The sequence below is a fragment of the Phyllostomus discolor genome, chromosome 5, assembly GCF_004126475.2.
Source record: "Phyllostomus discolor isolate MPI-MPIP mPhyDis1 chromosome 5, mPhyDis1.pri.v3, whole genome shotgun sequence".
Classification (NCBI taxonomy): domain Eukaryota; kingdom Metazoa; phylum Chordata; class Mammalia; order Chiroptera; family Phyllostomidae; genus Phyllostomus; species Phyllostomus discolor.
In genome coordinates, this window is record NC_040907.2 from 70700109 (window position 1) to 70723596 (window position 23488).

General features: G+C 33.8%; 1 protein-coding gene across 3 annotated transcripts in view; it reads left to right on the top strand.

The window, feature by feature from the left end:
• BTBD8 (BTB domain containing 8) overlaps positions 1 to 23488 on the top strand; it is a 133379-nt gene that overhangs the window by 56525 nt on the left and 53366 nt on the right. For all 3 annotated transcript variants that reach the window (XM_036026415.1, XM_036026414.1, XM_028512416.2), the window contains exons 6-13: positions 1409 to 1489; positions 2737 to 2833; positions 7610 to 7698; positions 8133 to 8235; positions 17638 to 17820; positions 18484 to 18621; positions 19513 to 19642; positions 22102 to 22163. In XM_036026415.1, coding sequence (XP_035882308.1) covers positions 1409 to 1489; positions 2737 to 2833; positions 7610 to 7698; positions 8133 to 8235; positions 17638 to 17820; positions 18484 to 18621; positions 19513 to 19642; positions 22102 to 22163 — 883 coding nt within the window. The remainder of the gene's footprint in view (positions 1 to 1408; positions 1490 to 2736; positions 2834 to 7609; positions 7699 to 8132; positions 8236 to 17637; positions 17821 to 18483; positions 18622 to 19512; positions 19643 to 22101; positions 22164 to 23488) is intronic.

Sequence of the window (23488 nt, forward strand, 5' to 3'; positions counted from 1 at the left end):
ACAGCTACTAGAGAGGGAGAGCCAGAGGTCAGATGATAATCAACACTGTACACCAAGCTAAGGAATTTTGGACTTTTTTTTCTGTGGACTATGGAGAATTGTTGAAGGGTTTTCAAAGTGGAGGACTATATCAGATTTATATTTTAGCGAAGTCACTCTAATAGTGATGTGGGAAATGAGATGCAAGGAGATTATTTTAGGCAGGAAACCCATATGAAAGGATATTGTCATAGTACAAATGAGAAAAAATGAGAGGCTAAACCAGGGCATTGAGAGGGGAAATAGACAACAGAGGCTGAACTCAAGAAACTTTTGAGGGTATAGATGATGGAATATAACGAGGGAGAGGATTAAGATGAACCTCAGGCTCTGACTTAGGTAACTAGATAGTAACCTAGATATTGTTAGAGTTTTGAGGGGGCCTAATAAGTAGTAATATACTTTCTTCCTGTTCAAAATAAAACAAAAGAATCAGGAGATGAAATAAGAAAACTTTTTTTTATTATTGATAAAAGCTGTTAAAGCAGTAAAATGTGCTTTAATGCAAGAGCCAGAGTTGATTTGATTAACTATTTCCCTTCTAAAACAGCCCACTTAAAAGAAGGTCTGAATTTGGATAGCAGAAGCGCTTTTCCCCCAACACCTCTTCCTTCTGCTTCAGCAGAGAAGAAAGGATAAAAGGAACCAAATTACTTCTCTCAAGTTTCACCAACAACCAGTGGTGGTTGTCCACAAGCCAGATGATTCACTCCACTTGATCCTGATATAGAGGGCAGGACAAGAAGCAAGAAGTCTCTTAATGAACCAAATAGGAATAAAAGAAATAGGGCCAGTTTGGGGTGTTGGGAGATGCAGGGAAAAGGAAGGTGATTATGAATTCACCTTCCTTTATGAGATCCAGTAGTCAGTAGCACATAAAAATATAATGATGTTGGTCAAGCTAGAACCACTGGATAAATATTACTAATCAAGAAATCTGTACAAACCTAACAAGAATCTTTCTAGTGAGTAGAGATGTCCATCTGAGGATTTAAGCAAGACCAGAGGCCATTTGTCAGAGATGCTGAGGAGAAGATTTCTTAGTGAGACAGAGGTAGGACTGTGACTTCTAAGGTCCTTTCTAACTCCTAGTCTATTATACAGGATGCTCAATAAGTAATCAATGATGTGATAATGTATGAATAACATTTTATAATGTATATAAAAAGCCATAGCTGTAATCATACTTCATATTAAATTAATGGCATACCTGCATGCGTAGTATTTGAAGAATATATCCTTTAGATAAAAATGAGCTTAAGACTTTATCTTGACTAAAAGTTTAGGGGAAAATAGAATGTATCATAAATACCAGTTAAGCCTTAATTATTTCTGGATTTGAGTTTTCTTTTCTTTTTTTTTTTTTCAGTATAAACCATGTAGAAATGAATGTTATGATGCATTTTATATATGGAGGAACTTTGGACTTTCCAGACAAAGCTAATGTTGGGTATGTATTAATTTTTAATGATTTTAAATATAAAAGTATTAATATTTTTGATTTCTGCTTTGTTGATCTATGTTTCAAAGTGTCAGTGAAGTGGAAACTTTACTTTTATTGCCCCTTTTGCCAGATCTTGTGTGCATTTGGGAGTACTGTATCAACAGTGTCACTGTTTTTAGAAGTAAAAATGTTCTAGCAACTAACAGTAATAAGATTAAGAAAAGTCTTTATTAGACTTATGTTAGAAAAACCTTGTATTTTAGAAAGTAAATGAGAGGATTTTATAAAATAAAACTGAATGAACCGTTATCAAATTTTGAACAATTATTTTTCTACTTTATTTTTAAACTTTAGGCTGCCTCTTTAAACAGCAAAAGAAAAACCTTAAAATTAATTTAAAAATATAAGCATCCTAAAGATCAACAACGATGTGATTCTAAAGTGACCTACAATGAAATGTCACTTAAATTGCTGAAATCCTACTGGAAAGGTCCTGCTCTTGTAATTTTCTGGATGTCCTCTCCTTTAATTGTTATTCTTACATCAAAATGAAAAGCTGTTCTTTTAATTTTAAATATTTATTGGTTCTTTTAATTGCAACTGAATAAATGTGATTTGGGGGAGAAAATATCGTGAATCACAATGATTAAGTACTGAAGTTTCCCCTGGAAACCTAGATGAACTTTATCATGCTGTCAAGGTTTGTAGGCTTCCTAAGTACCTAAAGTATGTATGGGTGCCAAGTGAAAGAAGCAATGGAAACCTTCCGAATAATTGGATGCTGTCTTTAATCTTAGGATCATTTGTAAACATTTTCAATTTGATAAGCATCAGTTAATTGCCCTCCCCCCAATCTTTCATTATACAAATTTGTTGCAAAGTGTTTTTTAACTTTAAACAGCCTTCAAAGTAGTGCCCTGGACTTTGGTGTGTGTGTATGTATGTATGTATGTATGTATATGTGTATATATATATTTAAAGAGAGAGAGAGAGAGAGTATCTGAGGGGAATTTGATTGAAACATTTTCAAATTTTCTTGTTATTCTCCACTATTCAAATTATGTGACAGCTTTCAACTTTTGGCCTTTTTATAATCCTTAAAGATTATTTATTATGTAGGGCAGAGAGTTAAAAATTAAAATAATTCAGATTTTTCTTTTTTCTAAACAGACTATATATTATTAGGAAATTACTGTGTATTATGCCTTGGTTTTTAAACTGGAAAATTAATGCCATGTTTATTTTTATTTTAGTAAAATACTCAATATGGCTGATATGTATGGACTAGAAGGATTAAAAGAAGTAGCAATCTATATTTTAAGAAGAGATTACTGTAATTTCTTTCAGAAGGTAATTATTGAGTCTCAAAAATCTACCCAATGCTTAAAGTCACCCATTATTACTCACTTTAACTGTGGTAGTAAATGTTCTTTATATCTTAAGAATATTAAATTAATTTAACTAATGAGGACTTAAGTTGAGAAAACCTCATGTGCTGTACTTACAAAAAATAAATTAAATCATTTAAAATTATATGAAATTGAGGTAGGAGGTTATTAAAAGGATATAGGAGTTTCCTCTATAACTTCAAAGGTGGAGTGTACAGCTAGTACTCAGGGTTTGGAACTAAGAGAAAGGAAATCGGGAACCAAGGTTACCTTCTCTATTTATCAAGGTGCATTTATCACAGTGCTTCATCGATTCTTTTCCCTGAAATTGTACTCCTTTTTCTACCACCTCTCTTTATACCATGTACTTGGGGTGGAATATATTTTTCTGCTCCCTGTGTGCCCAGGTAGAATATAAATACTGACTTTTAAATTATTGTCTAGAGAAAGTTCCCATGCCATATATTTGTACATTGTTTTTAGATTCTTTATTGTTTTAATTTACTCTGTGACTGTAGGTTATTTTTTTATTTTCTTATTTACACTTTTCTACATTTTCTAAATTTTCTACAATGATACATATTATTATTATAATCAACAAAGGACAAAGAATTGTTTATGTCAATATTCCCCTCTTATTGGGTGCTCTAAGTCACAATATACATTGTATGAATTGTAATTTGGTAATTTTAATAATTTCAATAATACTTGAATTTAGCTTTTTTGTGTTCAGTAGACTTTTCCTAGTTCTCTATAGGTTGTAGACAAGGAAGCACCCTATGCACTAAAACAGGAATCATGGGTCCTGCACCATCACCACCACCACCCTCCTTTACGTTTTACTGAGAAACAGTGAGACTTCTCAGCTACCTTTACTCAAGTGTTTATTCTACCCTCTATAGATAAGGGGTCTAGAAGAAGGAGGGCAGTTTGGTGGTGGTATCCTCAGCTTTGTAGAAAGTAAAGTATTCTGGTGAAAGATTTTCCTTTTCTTTCATCTGCTTCTCCCATCTTTGCAGCCAAGTAAAAGTTAGGAGGAAGATCCAAGCATAACCCAAATAAAGATTAAAGGCAGAGGCTATCTGTAATGAGGAGATAATGTCTTCTCATGCCCCAGAGGGGCTTCTGCTGTATTTGTAAAACCGGCCCACTCCAGAGCTTCTATTAAAGAAAAAAAAAAGTGGTAAGAGATTTCTTGGGAGAGCCTGGAATATGCCTCAGAAGCCAATGAGAGTATACTTGAGTGTGGAGATTTCTAAGGGGAAAAGGAGGCTTGCTGTGAGCCAGCACTCACCTGGTGGTTAGGGACAATAGTTATTGTCATAAATAGTAGAAAGTATGGGTAGTTCACCTTATACCTGTTATACACAGTGCACACACAGAGAAGGAGGAGGATCTCAGTAATTCATGAAGATTAGAGGACACTTATATAGGGCAAGTGACACTGTGTCCCACCTAGGGAGTCATTATACATCATGAACCACCAGAAGAATCTTTGTCTATTGAGAGACTAGTGTGAACTTCAGTCTGTCCCTAAAAGAGCCACCACATCAGCAAAGGTCACCAGCTTTTGAATTAGAGCAGTCAAGGACATCTCCTTACTACCATGTTGATCCCTGGTTAGTTACGTAAGGTGACCATAGCCATCCATTGTCCTCTTCCACAGGAGTTAAACCTAGAAAATGCAGGAACAGGTGACCAGACCATGCTGTAGTCCCTATTCCATATGTCCCACTATAAATGTAGTCAGTGATTTAAGTCAGATATGAGATAGGTGTTCAACAGTACTATACTGAATGTCAATACAACAGTGACCACAAAGTACTGAAATCGGCATACAGTGGCATTAAGGGGTGGAAAAGTGGGGAACTTGACACAGCATGGTTAAGGATGCTAGCTGAGCATAAGTTTTATGTTAGTATCGCTTCTGAACTGAGAGTCCATAATAGACCAACTAATCTAACATTTAAAAAAAATCTCTTTTATAGATGGTCTTACAGGTTATATGCAACTTATTATATTTTGCTTTCAATAATCCACTTAATTCTTAAAACGCAAAAGGCATGTTAGTTGTCATTAAAACAACAGAAAAGCAATTTTTTAAAAAATTATTAACATGGTTTTTTGTTGAAAACTTTTTACCTTATTTTCTTATTTTAATAAAGTCTATATTACTGTAGTAATAACAGATATTTGAGATAATAATTTCTGTTTTTATTGACCTGATTTTTAAATTATTTGCTTTACATATTTTGATAATAAGTATATATTTGTGTGAGCATATCTTTAATATATAATTTTACCTTCCAGATCTCAGTTACTCAGTTTCTTGACAGCAACTTAAATACAGTAAACCTTTAATAGCACACTCTTTACTAATAGGTCCTGGAACTCATGGCAAGCTAGCTTCAGTCATTTTATTAATTTTATTATCTTGCTTTTACATGATTTTTTTGGACTTTATAGGATTATAATGGGATTTGCATTTTTTGGCCACTAATTTAAATTTTTATTTTTAGGTAATGATTTAAATATATATCTTTTCACATTCTACCTGCAGGTTTTAAAAATAACAAAATGTCAGTTATCCTATTACAAAAACACTTGGGAATCAGCATTTTCATATAAGTAAACTTCTCAGTAAGCTAAAGTTAACCCTTTAAGCCAGAGGTCAGTAAACGTTTTCTGTAAAAGGCCAGACAGTAAATATTCTAGACTTTGTGGGTATGGTCTCTATCATAAGTACTCAGTTCTGCTGTTGTAGAGCATTAGCAGCTATAGACAGTATGTGAATGAAACAACACAGCAGTGTTCCAATAAAACTTCATTCACAAAAACAAAGATAGGCTAGATTTGGCCTACAAGCTACAGTTTGCCAGTCTCTGCTTTAAGCAGTAAATTATTTTGTATTTTAATAATTTTATGGAAATTATTCTTAAGTTGTGTATCAGTTAGTAGACTTTGTTGTAGAGGGTTGGCCATTCCTAAATAAAATTAGACTGTTGGGCTTTTTAACTCTTATATTTACTTAAAAAATTTTTCAGACTTCTGGGAGCTTTTAGGTTATCAAGTATGTGTGTACCAGTAATCTGTCCCCTCACACTAATTTTTTTTTTAATTTAATCTTTATTATGTATTTTCCCATTACCATTTAGTCCCCTTATACCCCTGCCCAGCAATTACCACACTGTTGTCCATGTCCATGAGTCCTTTTTCCTTTTTGCTCAATCCCTCCACCCCCTAACATCCACACCCCTAAGCTGACATCCTGCTCTCCATCTATGAGTTGGTCCCCATTTTCCTTGTTTGTTCAGTTTACTCATTTGATTGTACATATGAGTGAAATCAGGTGGTATTTGTCTTTCTCTGACTGTCTTGTTTCACTCAGCATAATGTTCTCCAGGTCCATCCATACTGTCTGAAAAAGTAAAATTTTCTCCTCCTTTATGGCTGAGTAGTATACCATTGTGTAAATGTCCCATGGTTGTTTTATCCACTCATAATACTGATGGATACTTGGACTGCTTGTAAATAATGCTGCAGTGAACATAGAGGTGCTTATGTTCTTTCAGATTAGTGATCTGGGTTCCTTTGGATATATTCCCAGAAGTGGGATAGCTGGGTTGAAAGGCAGATCCATTTTTAAATTTTTGAGGTGTCTCTATACTGCTTTCCACAGTGCCTCATACTAGTTTAATATTCTTGTCTGAAGTGGGTCAGAAAGCCAACATATTTAACTTTATAGAGTTATCACTGTAAAATCTATATATACTGAGATCGTCATTTCTGATTTTAGGACAACTTTACAGTACCTCCAGTTATCCAAAGGGAACAACTCAGTTGTTAATATGCAATGCAAACTATTTATTTTAAATTTCTTAAACACTATTAAAACACATTAAGGAGAAGAGTATTAGACAATCAAATTAATAGCAATTCGTAATTTAAAAGTTGTAAACCACTGCCATCATTAGGACTCTGCTGGAGACATTTCTGAAGAAACTTTTGCTCTTCTCTGAGAGTAGGGAATCTTCAGTAGAACACATGTAGGGACTATGCACACAAATACATAGATTGCTGGTATTTATTAAGTGAATGAACCCTAAATCACAATTAATTAATGTGTACAAACAGAGGTTTAACTCTGTTCACCCTAATGGGCAATAGATGTGCTTAGGAACATAGTCCAAAAACTGAAAATATGTTACATGGGCAACTTGTAGCCCAGAGGCTCAACACCAAGAGCTGTGAGTTGTTTTCACTACTGGTGTCTACATTTTACTTGTTATTTTAGTTCATTACTTCTATATATGTGCTTTGAAAATATGTGTTATATAACTACGATGTAATTAAATTCTATCATTTTATCTGAGGTTAGTGTTGGACCTTCCATTACCCATGTACTTAAGGTTTTACTTTAGAATACAGATTAGATCAAATGATTGTTTTGCAATGTGATGTGCTAGAAATTATTGTACCACTTTTATTTTTTAGAAAATTTAAGCTAAATGAAATTAGAATAGAACTTATGTGCATTCCGGTAGCTAAAAGAGCTGAAATGCTATTCTATAAAACTAGAAGTTATTAGTGATACTTTCTTTAAAAGAATAGTACATTTTCAATTATATATATTTATTCTGCAGTTTAGGTACATAAGTCATATCATCTGTATGAACCAAATACTTTCAGCTTCTGTAGGTTGAATAAGGATAAATATAATGTTTTTTGTCAATCTCAGCCTGTCCCCAGAAGACTGACATCTATACTAGAATGTCTGACTATTGCTCATTCAGTTGGAGTGGAAAGTCTTTTTGCTGACTGCATGAAGTAAGTGATCTGAAGTAGTGCTGATGCTGTTAATTTAGGGATTTTGTTCTTCCATTCTCTTCATTTTCTGGGAAATTTTAGACTTGGCTGATTTTCTCAGGCACAATATATGTAGTGTAATGCTTAACTAGTTGTAACAATTGAAAAGAAGTATTGATTTAGATATTACTCAGGATGCTTGGGGTCAATATCATGTTAGTTTAACCATTGTAACTTATGTTAAAACCCATGCACATGAACCCAAAGTGGATTTAAAATATATGTTTACCAAAAAGAAAGCATACTTAAGTTTATTACAGAGCTAACAAAATTAACTATAAGGGTTAGTACATATATGTATAAATTTAAAATGCAAATATTATGGAATATTATAATGAAATATTATAATACAAATATTTTTACTTTCTAATTTGTGATTCTTTGATTTATAACAGGTGGATTGTAAAACATTTTGCAAGGTTTTGGTCTGAGAGAAGCTTTGCAAATGTACCTCCTGAGATTCAGGAACGTTGTCTTAACATGTTGATTCAGTCCTTAGTAAGTATAACCTGAATACCCTTGTTTGTGTTTGTCTTCAAAAAGTTTATGTATCTTTGTATAGGTAATTTCAATATTTTAAATATAAATGTAGAAACATATTATAAAAGAAAATTAGAGAACCAATTCCAGGTAACCCAGAACCAATTCGAGGACCTATCCTTATGATTGTTTCTGTGTACCAAATTCATTGGTCAAGTTTTAGTCAGAGAAGCAGGGAGACACGTGTTTTGTGAACAAAAGATACATGGTACCAGGGGTGGAGATTATGCATTGACTCAGCAACATGGGCTTCTACTCACTAAAGTGAATTTGGGTATAACATTGAAACTTCTCTATGGCAACATTCCTGAAGGGGGAAACAGCTATCTACCTGCTGGCAGGTTAATTACATTGGACTACTCCATCATGGAAAAGGCAGTACTGTGCTCTCAGTGGAATAGACATAACATTTGCTCTGGATATGAATTTGCCTTCATTGCTCCTAGTGTTTCTGCCAAAGCTGCTATCCATGGACTTAATAGAATGCTTTTTCCACCATCGTGGTATTTTACACAGCATCATTTCTTACTAAGGAACTCCACAGCATATGAAGTATAGCAGTAGGCTCATGCTCACAATTTCACTGGCCTTATGTTTTCTGTCATCCTGAAGCAGCTGGCTTAATAATGCAGAGGAATGGCCTTCTGAAGACTCACAGCACCAGAAAGGTAGCAGTATCTTCTAGAGTTGGTGCAGTGCCCTTTAGGAGGTTGTATATGCTAAATTAGTTTTTGATTTATGTTGCTGTTTCTCCTATAATAGAACACATGGGTCAGGAAACTAGAAACGAGAGTGGTTCCACATACAATTATTCCTAGTGACCCAGTAGCAAAAGTTTTGCTTCCTGCCTCTGCAACTTTAGTTTCTGTGGATCCTGGAAAATCCTTCCATCTGGGGACACAACAATAATTCCATTGAGACTTCTTCCTTCTGGACACTTTGTAAACTAATATGCAAAGAAGGGGAATTATTGGTAGATTGAGCCTAACAAGGGGAAATTGTGTTGCTACTATATAATGTGGATAATGAGGAGTACACTTGGAATGCTGTACTCCCATGTCCTATGATTAAAATTAATAGAAAACTAACAACCCACTTTAGGTAACACTGATAATGACCCAGATTCTTAAGGAATAAAAGTTTGGGCCACACTCCCAGATAAAGAACAACAAGTAGCAGAGCTACTTGCTGAGGGCTAAGGGAATATGCAGTGGTAGTGGGAAAAGGTAGTTATAAATACCACCTATGAGCAAGTGATTAGGTATAGAAATGAGCACCATAATAATTATGATATAAACTAATCCATTTCCCTTTTTATATGAATATTTGTATATATATTAAACCAAATATTGTATTTTTTCCAGTCCCATTCCCCTAGCATTTAATATGACATGGTAATATTAGTTAACTTTATATCTCCATATGTAAGTTACAAGATACCAAAGGGGAGTGTGAGTCAATTTGAAGAACAATGAACATCACTCAGACAACACAAGAGAATTTTTATCTTCTTTTAAGGAGTTAGCATGTTTGTTGTATAGGAGATAGTTATGTTAGGCAAAAGCACGTCTTCGTTATTATCTCCATTTGGGAATTAAATACAGTTTAAGGAGATGTGTGGGTGCCAGTTGACAAGAGGTGGACTCTAGTGGTTTTGTAATGTATCAGCTTGTATTGAATGAACTGTACTTCTCAGAATTTCTTTCTTTGTATATTTCCAGTTATAGTGGCCACAAAAGACAATTTAGTATGAGATTTGTACAGTAGAGGTGAAGCAGCAGTCTTTTTGGCAGGAAGATTGGAGCAGGCTCTTTTAGCTTATACATTTTGCATGTTTACTGGCTCACCTTGGCATGGAACAGCAGCCAGGCCTGCAGCTGCTTCACTTTGCCCTGTACCCTCTTCCCCGGGCCAGGGATATGTTTATCTCCATGATGAAGAGTGCCAACATCTCGTGAAGGACACCTATTTCATGCATGCTGGAGTCAGTAAGAGCTGAAATGAGTCCAACCTGTGGATTACGACTTGTGTTCTTGAGTATCAGCTTGTTCTTATTCTTCATTTTATGTCCATCTTCCCTTCTCAGCTGCCTTCCCTACAGCCTTCAAAGGGTTTTGCACAGCAAAGGAAACCATCAACAAAATGAAAAGACCACCCACTGAATGGGAGAACATATTTGCCAATGAAACATCTGATAAGCGGTTGATATCCAAAATTTATAAAGAACTTATAAAACTCAATACCAAAAAAAAACAAACAATCAAATTTAAAAATGGGCAAAGGTCCTGAATAGATACTTCTCCAAAGAAGACATACAGATGGCCAATAGACATATGAAGAGATGCTCAGTGTCACTAATCATCAGAGAAATGTAAATTAAAACCACAATGAGATACCACCTCATACCAGTCAGAATGGCTATCATCAATAAATCAACAAAAAACAAATATTGGTGAGGATGTGAACTGTTGGTGGGAATGCAGATTGGCACACCCACTGTGGAAAACAGTATGGAGTTTCCTCAAAAATTAAAAATGGAACTGCCTTATGAACTAGCAGTTCTACTTCTGGGAATATGTTAGTATCTGAAGAAACCCAAAATACTAATTCAGAAGAATATAGGCAACCCTATATTCATTGCAGAATTATTTATAATAGCCAAGATTTGGAAGCACCCAAATGTTCATCAGTAGATGAGTGGATAAAAAAGCTGTGGTGCATTTACACAATGAACTACTACTTGACCATAAAAAAGGAGGAAATCTTACCTTTTGTGCAGCATGGATGGACCTGGGGAGTATTATGCAAAGTGAAATAAGCCAGTCAGAGAAAGACAAATGCCATATAATTTCACTTATATATGGACTCTAATGAACAAAATAAACAAAATAGAAACAGACTCCTAGTTACAGAGACCAGACTGATGATTATCTGTCAGAGGGAATGTGGGTTGGAGGACTGAATGAAAGAAGAGATTATACATATATATATCACATAGACAACAGTATGATGATTATCAGAGAGAAGGGAGTGGGGGAGGTAAAAGAGTGGCAACTGTAAGGTTTTTCCCTTTCTTGGTCACTATATAATGTTTCAGTGAGATGTGGCTGCTCCTTTCTACCAAGTGCAAACCATTGCTTTTGGGAGAGAGACACTGCAGAGAAAAGTTAGGACTTTATAATGTAATTACTTGAATTGTTTCAAAAGATGATTACATTTTTCTGTTTCAAATGCTTTTTTTAAGCCCTGAAAAAGACAAATGATGAAGTTTTTAAATTTGGGAGAGTTATATGTAAGTGGGGATGATCACTAGGGTAAAACTAAAGTTATATTTATATATATATAATGGTTTGTCTAGAAAGCATCCAGCCATGTGTTCAGCCATGTAATACGAAAAATAGTGGCATTTATTGAAGAAGATACTAGAAACATTGTACATAAGACAGTGATGCCTCAGTCCCCTTCAAAGTAGGCACCTGGGGACCTCATACCATTCTCCCCGCATCTCTTCCACTGTTTAAGACACTGCAAAATTCTTTGTTGGAATCACCATCAGCTGCCATGTCATATTTTCCTAAATCTCGTCAACAGTCTGAAATCTCTTCCATTTCAAAGGTGATTTCAATTTTGGGAAAAGCCAGAAGACACGGGGCACCAAATCTGGCCTGTAGAGGGGCTCAGTCACCTGGGTGACTTGATGTTTCACCAGAAAATTCTGCTTGAGATGGGATAGGTGAGCAGGCCCGTTGTCATGACGAAGCTGCCAATCAACAGTTGCTCATAGCTGTGGCCATTTTTGCTGTATTGCATCTCTCAGTCGATGAAGAACATTGAGGTAATACTCCTTATTGTTTGGCCTGGAAAGGTGTATTTATGATGAACAACACCTTCCCAATCAAAAAACACAGTTAACATGGTCTTGATCTTGCTGCAACTTTGCCATGCCTTCTTCAGGTATGGAGAACTTGGCAACTTCCATTGGGATGATTGGGCCTTCATTTCTGAATCATAGCATTAAGATCCATGATTCATCTCTGGTTATGACCTTCTTGAGGAAATATGGTTCAGTGGTAGCAGTTTGAATCAAGTCACTGTAGAATGAATTTTGCCACAATGTTCCATGCCAAGATCATGCATCAAAATCTTGGGCAGAGTGGTTTTTGGAACCCCCAGATTAACTTCTGGTTCTCGTACTGTCAGTTGCTGATCTTTGTTGATTGCAGTTCAACATTCTCGGGTGTTCTGATTATTTCAGGCCTTCCAGAATATGGATCACTTTCAGAATATTCTCAACCATTTTTGAAGTGTTGGTGCCACACTTTTATTTATGCTGCACTCATTGCATCATTCGTATAAGCCTCCTAAATTATTCATATAGTTGCTGTGGAGGAAGTTGAAGCTTAATGCAAAATTTGATGTAGATTCATTGCTCACTCAGTCAATTTGAACACAATGGCCACACAGTACACATGTTCACTCAATGGTGTCTACCGCCCCCATAGAGTAGTATAGTGAAGTTATCATTGTTCACATGCGCACATTCCAGTCCATTCTCCTTGGCTGCCAGGTTACATTGGTGTTGCACAAACCCTTCTTATTGTATTAACAATGGCTGGACTTTTTCCAGACAGACTTCATGTACTACTGTGAGTCTTAAGACCAAAGGATAGCTGAAGCCCTATTTGATTAACACAATAAGGATTAAGAAATAATATGAGGCATTGGGTTTATTCAGTATATGGTGTTAGGATAATCAGGAAGTTAGTTGTAAAAAATTTAATTTGAATCTGTACCTCACATCCTGATATGCTAAGATGTATTCCAAATGGATCAAAGATTTGAATGTAAGAAAAACCATTTAAAATACTGCAGTAGTCCTGGGAGCATTATTTTATGACTTCAGTAGGGCATAGTAATACAAAATTCAGGAGTCATAAAAAATTTGATTACATAAAAAATGCAAACTTTTTATATAGTAAAAAAAAACCACAAGCAAAGTTAAAAGGCTGTTCATATCATACTCATGCTTCTAATTTTCTAATGTACAGAGTTCCTACAACCTGATTAAAAAAACAGCCAAACATAGGATAAGATTTGATAAAGAAAATACAAACATCTCTTAATTTGATGAACAAATTATCAACTTTATTAAAAAGAAATGGATATTAAAATTACAGTGTCAGACTATTTTCTACCTTTTAGAATGAAAAAAGAAGAAAATTTTTACTAAGTTAATAAGGATGTAGGGAATAAGAACTTTTATTCATTTCTGGGAAGGGTATAAATTAGCACACCTTTTGCTGTGTTTTTCAAACTTTTTTGACAGTGACCCAAAGTAAGTAGTTTCTTTTTTTTCAACAGTGTAACCCAGTACACTCACACATGTAGAATGGAAATTTTTCTAGAAGAATACTAACCATTATTATATATAATGTACTGATATTTGCTATTTTTGTCTTCTTTCTCTGTCTCTTTTTCTTTCTCATTTTTTACTTGTAACACTGTGAATCACTAAAAATATTTCTTTTTTTTTGAATTTGAAAATAAAAGTGGTTTTTTTTAGTACATGTACCTGACATTTTATTTTACTTTATTTTTTAAATAATTTTTATTGTTCAAGTACAGTTGTCTCCATTTTCACCTGACCACAGCCCCCTGCCCCACCCATTCCTACCTCCCACCCTCAAACCTACCTCCTTTGGCTTTGTCCATGTGTCCTTTGTGCATGTTCCTTGATGGCCCTTCCCCTATATTCCCCCATCCTATTCCCCCTCCCCTCTGGTTACTGTTACTTTGTTCTTTATTTCAATATTTCTGGTTATATTTTGCTTGCGTATTTGTTTTGTTGATTAGGTTCCACTTGTAGGTGAGATCATACAGTATTTGTCTTTAGCCTCCTGGCTTATTTCACTTAGCATAATGCTCTCCAGTTTTACGGGAAAGAAATCTACAGTTTGGAAAACAGTGCTCCATTGAGGACACGTTGCTAATGTTTTAGGTACTCAAGTGCCCCTCCTCATATCCTCTCGGCCCACATGTGTATTTCAGCCATTGCTGCAGCATTCATCATCACACAGGTATAATCTGACATCACTTTCTTTCAGCCACATCACACTTATTTCTTACCTGAGACTTAACTGCTACTCCACACAGGGTACCTACAACTCTGAAGTTCTGATACTTTGTAAACCTAGAAGTAAAAGGAAATTAACACCCCAGTGGACAAGCCCTGACCAGTGTGATATGGGAGCCAGTGGTTAAATGTTCCCCAGTCTGTCTTTTGGAAGAATAATCTAAGTGCAGTCTCTGTGACTCTGATGTAGCAACTAGGCCCCAGAAAGACTGAGCCCTAGTTGCTACATCAGTGCTTCTCAAACTTTAATGTATATTTAAAACACTTCAGGATCTTGGTTAAATGTAGATACTAATTTGCTAAGTCAGGGATGGAGCCTGAGATTCAACTCCAACAACCTTTAGGTGGTATTGATGCTGGGGATAATACTTTGAGTAGCAAGGAATTAGAAAACATACCCTTCCATTGGTTTCCCTCTCCCATTGCCTCAGATTCTCTTAGAATCACTTCTCAAAATAAACTGTGTGCATACAAGCCTGTTTCTCAGGCTCAGTTATTAGGCAGACCCAATCTAAGACAAGCAGTTTTGACCCAGAAATTCTATTTCTAGGAACTTATCCTATAGTATATTTACAGTATGTGAAATAATGTTATCTACAATGTTATTACATTAAAAGTAGCAAAAAAAAAATGGAAGTGACATAAATATCTATAAGAGGACTGGTTGAAGGACTTAGGGCACATCCATACTATAGAGTATTACACAGTTGTTAAAACAATAACAAAGTTCCTTATATTCTGAGAAGAAAAATATTTCAGATGTATGCTAAGTATAAAAGGAAAGGTACAGAGTACTGTGCATATAAATGCCTCCATTTGAGTGAAATAAGGTAAAAATTATATTTATTTGTGTTTATATGTACCTAACTCTGGAAAGAAATAGAAAATAAATAATATTGACTGGAACAAGGGAAAATGGGTAGCTTGGGAGAGAGGAAGACTTTTCTTGGTAATACCTGGTATATATTTTTTGAAGTTTTAATTATGTGTTCTGTTAACTATTAAAACTTTATGTGTTTGGTCTAGAAGTGTGTTACATTCTCCTCCTTCTTTGAACCTCAGGCTACTATGATATTTAATGTTATTGTAGATTCAGACCAGTATAGAATAAGATCACATACCACCTGTGTTATCACTTATATTTATATTTTAGTTTTTTAATAGATTACAAGCAAAATTGTGACAACTATACTCTATATCTGTATTTTGAAAAAGATACTACTGTCAGAGCACATAACATATGTGTGTAGTACACATTTTGTAGATACCTGCCAAGTTTATTTGAATACCCTATATTTGGTACTATTAGCAGGAAAATACCTATAGTAGATCAAATTGGGATTATTGCCTAAAACTCTTAGTAATTGCAGTTACTCAGGAAGTCACCAGATGAGAAAAGGATGATAGTACTAAAATGATTTAAAAAGACTTGAATTAGCAAAGTATGTTTTTAACTCTAATAAATAAAATCAGGGGAAGTATATGTTTTTAAAAAATTCTTGATAGGGTTGGGTGGGTGGGCTGGAATGGGAGTAAGTGGGAGAAAACTGTACTTGAACAATGATTAAAATAAAATAAAAAAAATTCTTGATAAATGGTTAAAAATTTTAAAGTCTTGATGTTCAAGAATTAAACTTAATTTAGCTTAGGAATTCACTTACAGACTTGAAGTCTCTCGTAATGCCAAGGGATCAACAAATATTTGAGTGTCTGCTGTGACCCATTTCTGTATAGGCCCAGGGGATACAAGGGTGAGCCAAAAACAGATGGTTTCACACTCAGTAAACATACAGTCTAATGAGAGAGATGGATATTAATCAAATAGTTATGTTAATTATTGAACAATTGAAAATGAATTAGTAAGGGACAGATTCTCTGATGGCATGTGTAAAAAGGACCTGATGTAGGTACAGGAACCAAGAAAAGAATAGTGCTTGAGTTGAGATCTGAAAGCTACAGAGGGTGTGCAAAGTTTACATCAGACAGCGTATGTTAAGGATTTCTGGCTGTTGTTTCCAGATTTATCAGTTATCTATTGCTGAGTAACAAACCATCTCAAAACTAAGTGGCTTAAAACTAAAGTTCATTTCTCGCAATTCTATGGTTTGACCGGGTGATTCTTTTGCTGATCTTGCCTGAGCTTAGTCCTGTGCCTGCTTTCAACTGATAACTAGATAGGAGGCTGGGCCTCCTGCTCCATGTGGTCTCTTTTACGAGGCTTCTCTATGGCCTCATGGTCCCAGAAGATCTAGGGGGGTAAAGGTGGAGCTGCAGTGCTTTTGAGGCATAGGCTCTGGAACTTGGACAACACCACTCTGTGTGAGCATGTGAAAAGGCACAGTCTAGACACAAGGGATGAGGAATTAGATTTCACCTTTTGATGGATGGAGCTACAACAAAATTGTGGCTATGTTTTTCCACCTATTGCAGTCTCTGTTGGGTAATTATTCAGTAATAATTATTAGCAAGCATTGTTTTAACAACTAGAAGTCAATCATGGACACTGACAACAATGTGGTGATTCCAGGGGGTGGGGTGGAGGTGGAAGAGGGTGGGGAGTATAAATTGTAGTGGAGAAATACAATAAATAGTAAAGTAATTACTGATAAAAACAACTAGAAAATCAAACATGAATAAGATATAGTAATTTATTAGTTGCTGTTTTTCTTTTCCTTGAAGCCCATGATATTTGCATATTTGTCATTCCATTTTCCATAGAGATTAGTATTTGTGAGTCATCATTAAATGAATAAAACATAAAATGAGGGGGCTTACCTAATTAGAGAGGTCAAAAAAAGTCATTGCATATTATAAGTAATTTTTAGCCTTTCTAAATTTGTAGTAACACATATTTTACAGTCATAAAAGAATTAAGGTTATGCTCGTATAGCCATGCAATTATGAATGATGTCTATAGGGACAAAAATTAATTCAGTAGTGAAAAATCTCAGGAAAGTCAAGTTTTTCTTTGTAGTTATAACTTTGCTTTCAAGTTTGTTTCAGCTACCCTTTAAAGGTCTTTTCTAACAAGCTCAAAGTTTTCCCTTTTGGGTAATTTTGAATGAATGAATAAATATTACATGTGAAACTAATGATAAAGATATTACCTGTCTGAAATTTTGTTTTTTTGCAGGAAACATTGCAAGAAAACAAAAGCATTTGATTTTCTTAGAAAATTACTTTATGAGCAGTAATCTAACTTTTTTCAATATTTTTTAAATTGTAAGAATGATAAGAATGCTGCATTTCTTCTGATGGAAAGTGACAGGCTAATCATCAGTTTACCCAGAGTGAAGTGGACAGAAACAGCACTGACTATGGCATCTCGGCTACAAGAAGAATGTATTGCATTTACTATAGAAAACTTCCCGAAGATCGTTCAAAGTGAAAATTTTGCTCTTTTTTTACAGGTACTATGTTGAAGATTATATCCTATATTTAGTTCCATCTTTGTGTTCTGATTATAATTATGCACAAGTTTTTAAATGCAGGTTGTCTTTGATTAAATTAGTATGGCTTAAGTAAATTCCATAGCAGATGGCAGGTTTGCATAGGATTTAGAGCAGTGATGGACAGGATTTTTGGCTCACAAGATAATGAAGGCAGGAGGGGACATGTTTGAGTACCCTGGCAAGGTCCAGTGTAACTCTGGCCAACTCTGGCTCTCTATCAGCATAAGCCATATTTTAGAAACCAAAGTCAGAAAGATATTGTTTTGGTCGCTAATACAATTATGGTCCATGCAAAATTCTTTGTTTTCCTGGGGATCCACTTTTTCTAAATTTAGGAATTAAAAAGAACTGATACTACTTACTTCCAAGCTCTGTTTTTAGGATGATTAGGCTCTTCATAACAGTTTGTGTGTATGCAGGTATGCAGATTTTTTAACAAAGGAAAAGAATGATAATTATAGTAACTATTATAATAATTATTATTATTAACAGAGGAAATAATATTTCTGGTTGATTTCATACAGCCAGTTATGATGAAGGGTCTGCTCTTATGCCAGACTTTCACATTTGTTACACATTTTACATGTATTCCTATTAAATATCAATTTCTGTGTTTTATAGTCACAAGCAATGAGCAGCACAACTGATCTGTTGGACAAAATTTTAAAAGCAATTGAAGAAAATATTACCACTGAGAATAGTTGCTCTCTTCTTATGACTCTGGACATGTTACTGAACTCTGACAGTACAAAAGAAATGGTATTGAATGTAATATAGTTCATTAAAACATTTGAATTATTTTTAAGATTTTAAAATATATGCACATTTTAAATGTTCCATGTTTCATTGAAACTAGGTAATGGAAACCTAAGGGTTGGTTATAGTCTACTTTTATGTATATTTGGAAATTTTTTATAATACATTTTAAATTTTTATTTACCTCCAAGTGAGCATATTATGAAAGTTTAGAATTTGGCAATTTTACTGGTTAATTCTAAACATAATTAAGTAGTTAACAATATTCATTGGTATTGTGTAACTCTAGTATTTCTCCTTGATCACTACATTAAACTTCCTAAATATAGAACAATTTAAAATAATTTTTTAGAAATTTTAATCATCAGTATCTTTTATTTTATAGTATATTCTTAATTCCTTTTTGTCTAAAATAATCACATTTAAAATAAAGCAATGACTGGGGAAAGGACTGACTAGGGAAAAGCAAAAATTAAAATATTACTTATTGTTAAATGCAGTTAATAATGGTAATTACTAAACTAATTGTAACCTACTGACATTTTGTATTCAACAATAATGATTTAAAAATTTTCATATTTATTACGATTGCATAGAGTATTTGACCTTGTAATGTCATAGTGGATTTGAAACGGCTGTGTAAGGTATTCATGTAAAGGCATTGGTGGTTTAAAATAATGTTTGGTTGAAAGAATAAGGTTTAGCTTCATGTTCACTGTAAAATTCTGTTGTGAAGAGTAAGGCTTCATAAATAACATGTACCTGACAATCTTGAAAATCTAAGTGATGACATCATTGATCTAGTTTAGGAATAAGTAGATTCGGAAAGGAATAATGACTGGTTGCTATGACAATGTGGCTCTCACCAGCTGCTGATTTGTTGCTTGAACGCAGGGTTTTACGTGCAAGATCCAGGCTCTGCGTGATAAGCTGTGGATCTTCCTGGTTCAGTCTTTCTATGCTGTTCGTCACACAGAAAGCTGGAAGCTGATGAGTACAGATCATCAACAGAAAATCCAAGCAGGTATGTTACCTTTGAGATTTTTTATTATATTATAATCTTTGTGAGAAGGGATGTTTTGAGAGGATTCTAGTAAGTGGTAGGATTAATGTTTGTTTGCTTCTGTTCAATAATAGCTTCTTGATTGAAACTACTGATAGTATGTTTAGGCAGTTTTAATAAATCATGCTTTTTTGCTGTTCGTAGAAAATGAAACTCATTTCATATATATATACATATATATGTATGTATAAATTTTTTATCTTACTTTATATTGGCAATAATGTTCCAGCCAAATTTGCTTAAAAGCATTCTTGTTTTACTTAGAGAGATTAGAAGTGTAGGAAAATATAATCCATATAAAACAGATGACCAAACACACTTTCTCTCCCTTTTAAAATGTATTTTTCCACAAAGCTTTTCCATCTTTTGCATATGATACCATTTCTTGTGGTTTTTGCCTACAATAGATGGCTTAATTTCACAATTGATCGGTTCAGTGATACCGTGTGTGCTATTGCAGGGTGTCCCTCAGGAGCCACACAGTGGTTTCTGACATCTGATAGGTACCATTTGAAACATTAGCATTAAACAAAAGGTGTATATTGCTCAAAATGTGTATTTGTTTCAAAAACATGAAAATAAAATGTTGAGGATATGGAACTAAAAATGGCTTCATGACTATTTTTGGCTTAAAGCAGGTGCCTTAGAAAAAATATTGGCAGATTGAGCAAGTATACTTTTAAACATTTTAAGTTAAGAGACTAGAAACTATATTTTATGAAGCAAACATTTTTGTATTATAAAACATGGAAGCCATATGTGGCATAATACATTCTAGATAGTTCATAGATACATTAAATTCTTTACTGATTTGGTCAGAATATGATTTGCTCTGTCTTGTGTTATTAGTATAACATAACTGTGTACCTAGATGTGATCTTGAGAACACTTTTCAAAGAAATTCAAAAAAATAAATAAAACAACAAAATCATGAAACAATGAAAATCATGAAGTCTTTAGAAATTAGAAATTTTTTCCTTGTGACTCTATACTGATTTTTAGATGACAATAACTTCACTATGAAATCTGTACAATGTGAAGAAAAAGATTGACATTCCATGAGCAGATGTCATTTAACTCTCTTCTGATTGGCAGTAAACTTTATTTTTCTTCATTTGAGAGGATTTCATAATTAAGTTGAGCTTCAGTGTTTTTTTCTTAATTTTTCAAAGTGCTAATTAAAATGACATGTAAATACATATGTATATACACACATATACACATATCTAAAACAAAATACTGGTAACCCAACTAACTGTCAAAGAGAACTTTTCAATCTATTACATTTACACCAGTGTAAAAATAATGTTTTTTAAATCTTAAATGTGTTGAATTATAGTGATTCCTGGCGTATGGATAATTATGTATTGAGAAACCCCAGAGGAAGGGGTGATTGTAGGTTGTCTTTATTATAATTTTTCTTTATTCTAGTTTGAGTTACTGACCTTTGGGAGAAATCATACATTAATTTCTTCCTGTGTATTATTGTGCAAAGTCATTTGCTAACTATAAGTCAGTCCTGACAGTGCCATTTCTAGGATCCTGCTTTTATCGTATAGGATAGATTCTATAGAATAGAAATATTAGAAGATGCATGGTAGAGTTACAGATAATTTAATATATTTTTCTACAGTTGCTTTAATAAAAAAGTAATTTTTGGAAATTATATGTATTTCTTCAAAGTATATTTTAGAGCCCCATAACTTTCAAAAGGCAAAAATGCATTAGCTAAACTGTATTCATAGCTCTTATACCATTATTCCTATATATTTCCCTGATGTCATTCAAATTCTTATTTGAAGAATGTAAACATGAGTTCTCTAATAATTGCCATTCAACCTAATCTATAAAATGAATGTTTATGTAATTCTAAAAAGAATATGAGTTTGAGGATTGTTTCTTGTTTTACTTTTAAAAGAACCTTATGTTTTTTTCTTTCTTCCTTCCTCACACTATAACTATAAACCAGATAATATTTATGGTTAATTCCAACAATAATTTTACAACTTAGGATAAACATTTTTCTCATATTTAATAGTTTATAAAATATTACATTTGCCACAATCTGTAATTTTTTAAAATTTGGAATACTAAATGAAACCAGTTATTTCTAAAATTTTACAGCTTCAGAAAATTTTCGTTTTTATAAATGTATGAATCTTCTCTGTGAGATTTTTATAGTTCTCATTTATTAATTTTAATAACAAAATTCATAGGAATCAGAAAATAAGAATGAAAGTGTGGTTCTTTAAAAATATTTGTTTTACTAGAGTAGGGAATTATCTGTGTGTTAGATTGGTTTTAGCTATTTTAAAGTTATTTTCTACTGAGACATAACTTTTCTAATCATATATTTTCCTTCTAATTCTGTGTTCATAGTACTGCCTTCTATAAAAATATATTGCTGTTTCTTTTTACAGCTGCATTTGACAAAGGTGATAATCGAAGACTTGGTAAAAAGCCTATATTCAGTAGCTCTCAGGTAAACTTTTAAAATTTTACAGGTCCAAATGAAAAAGGATAGCAAATAATTTAAATTTCATTATCTTATACTTCAAAATAATTTTAAAAATTTATTCTTACATTAACTAAAGCTATTTCTTAATAGAAATAATTTTGAGTCTTTTTTTAATCAAGTGAACATTTCATACATTTTTAAATGATGTTAATTTTTGATATCCAGCTGGCATAGAAAGTGTAATATTCTCCACCTTCTTTATTTCCTTGAAAACCTTTTTGGCGATGAACATACTGGAGCTATTCCAGTAGATCAGAAACTGTCTAGAATTCTAGACCTAATTCAATGTCTATTTTTCTAATTAACCTATTTCTTACAAGAGAATAATGTTGGTTGTCCCAGTTTTCTCTACACTAAGATTTTAATTCATGTGGTAAATATTTCATGTGAAAAAGTCAATTAGTACCAAGTTGTGCTTTACTTTGAAAGTTAATTAGTATACTTACATGAAGTATCTAAAGTAGTCCAACCCTTAGAAACAGAAGGTAGAATCGTGATTGCCAGCGGCTTCAGGGACAGGGAAAAGGAGAATTGCTTTTCATTGGCTGTAGGTTTAGTTTTGCAAAATGAAAAAGCTCTAGAGATCTGTTGTACAACAAAGAGTGTATAGTTAACAGTACTGTACTACCCACTTAACAGTGGTTAAGATGGTAAACTTTGTTATTTATTTTTTATCACACACATAAATTACTTGGTGTATTTATTATAATGTGAAATACTTTTTTCTCCAAAAATGTTATTGATGGTTAGTTCTAAGCTAGCTACCTTAAAGATTGTTACTTAATAGTATATTTGAAGCACAAAATTATACTAACCTAGTACGTGCAGTACAGTGATACAGAGATACACAATGAGTTTCAGTTTTGAATGCAAAGAACACACTACCTGCCCTTGCAGAGTGGGATAGGGAATCTTTTCTTCCTGACCAGCCAGTACATAAAGAACTCACACAACTCTAAGCTACAGCTAACAGCTCTCATGGCTTGAGGCAGAGGTCAAGTTTCAAATGTCTTCTGTGAAAAACTGTGGGATGCTGAAGTTTTTTGCCAGTAAACTTCCTGGGACTATTTCCCAAAGTATGTGCTCCCTCATATGTCTACCTAAGAACATGTAGCATCAACTAAATTTTAGAATTACCGCACACCGTAGCTCCTCTTAGAGACTGATGACGTACACTAACACCTTAAAAGCTCTGAGAAACACTGTTGGATTCTGTTTTACCCAAAATTTCCCCAACTGTTATCACAAAACAGCACTAGACTCCCCATTGTCCCCTTTTAGGCATATTG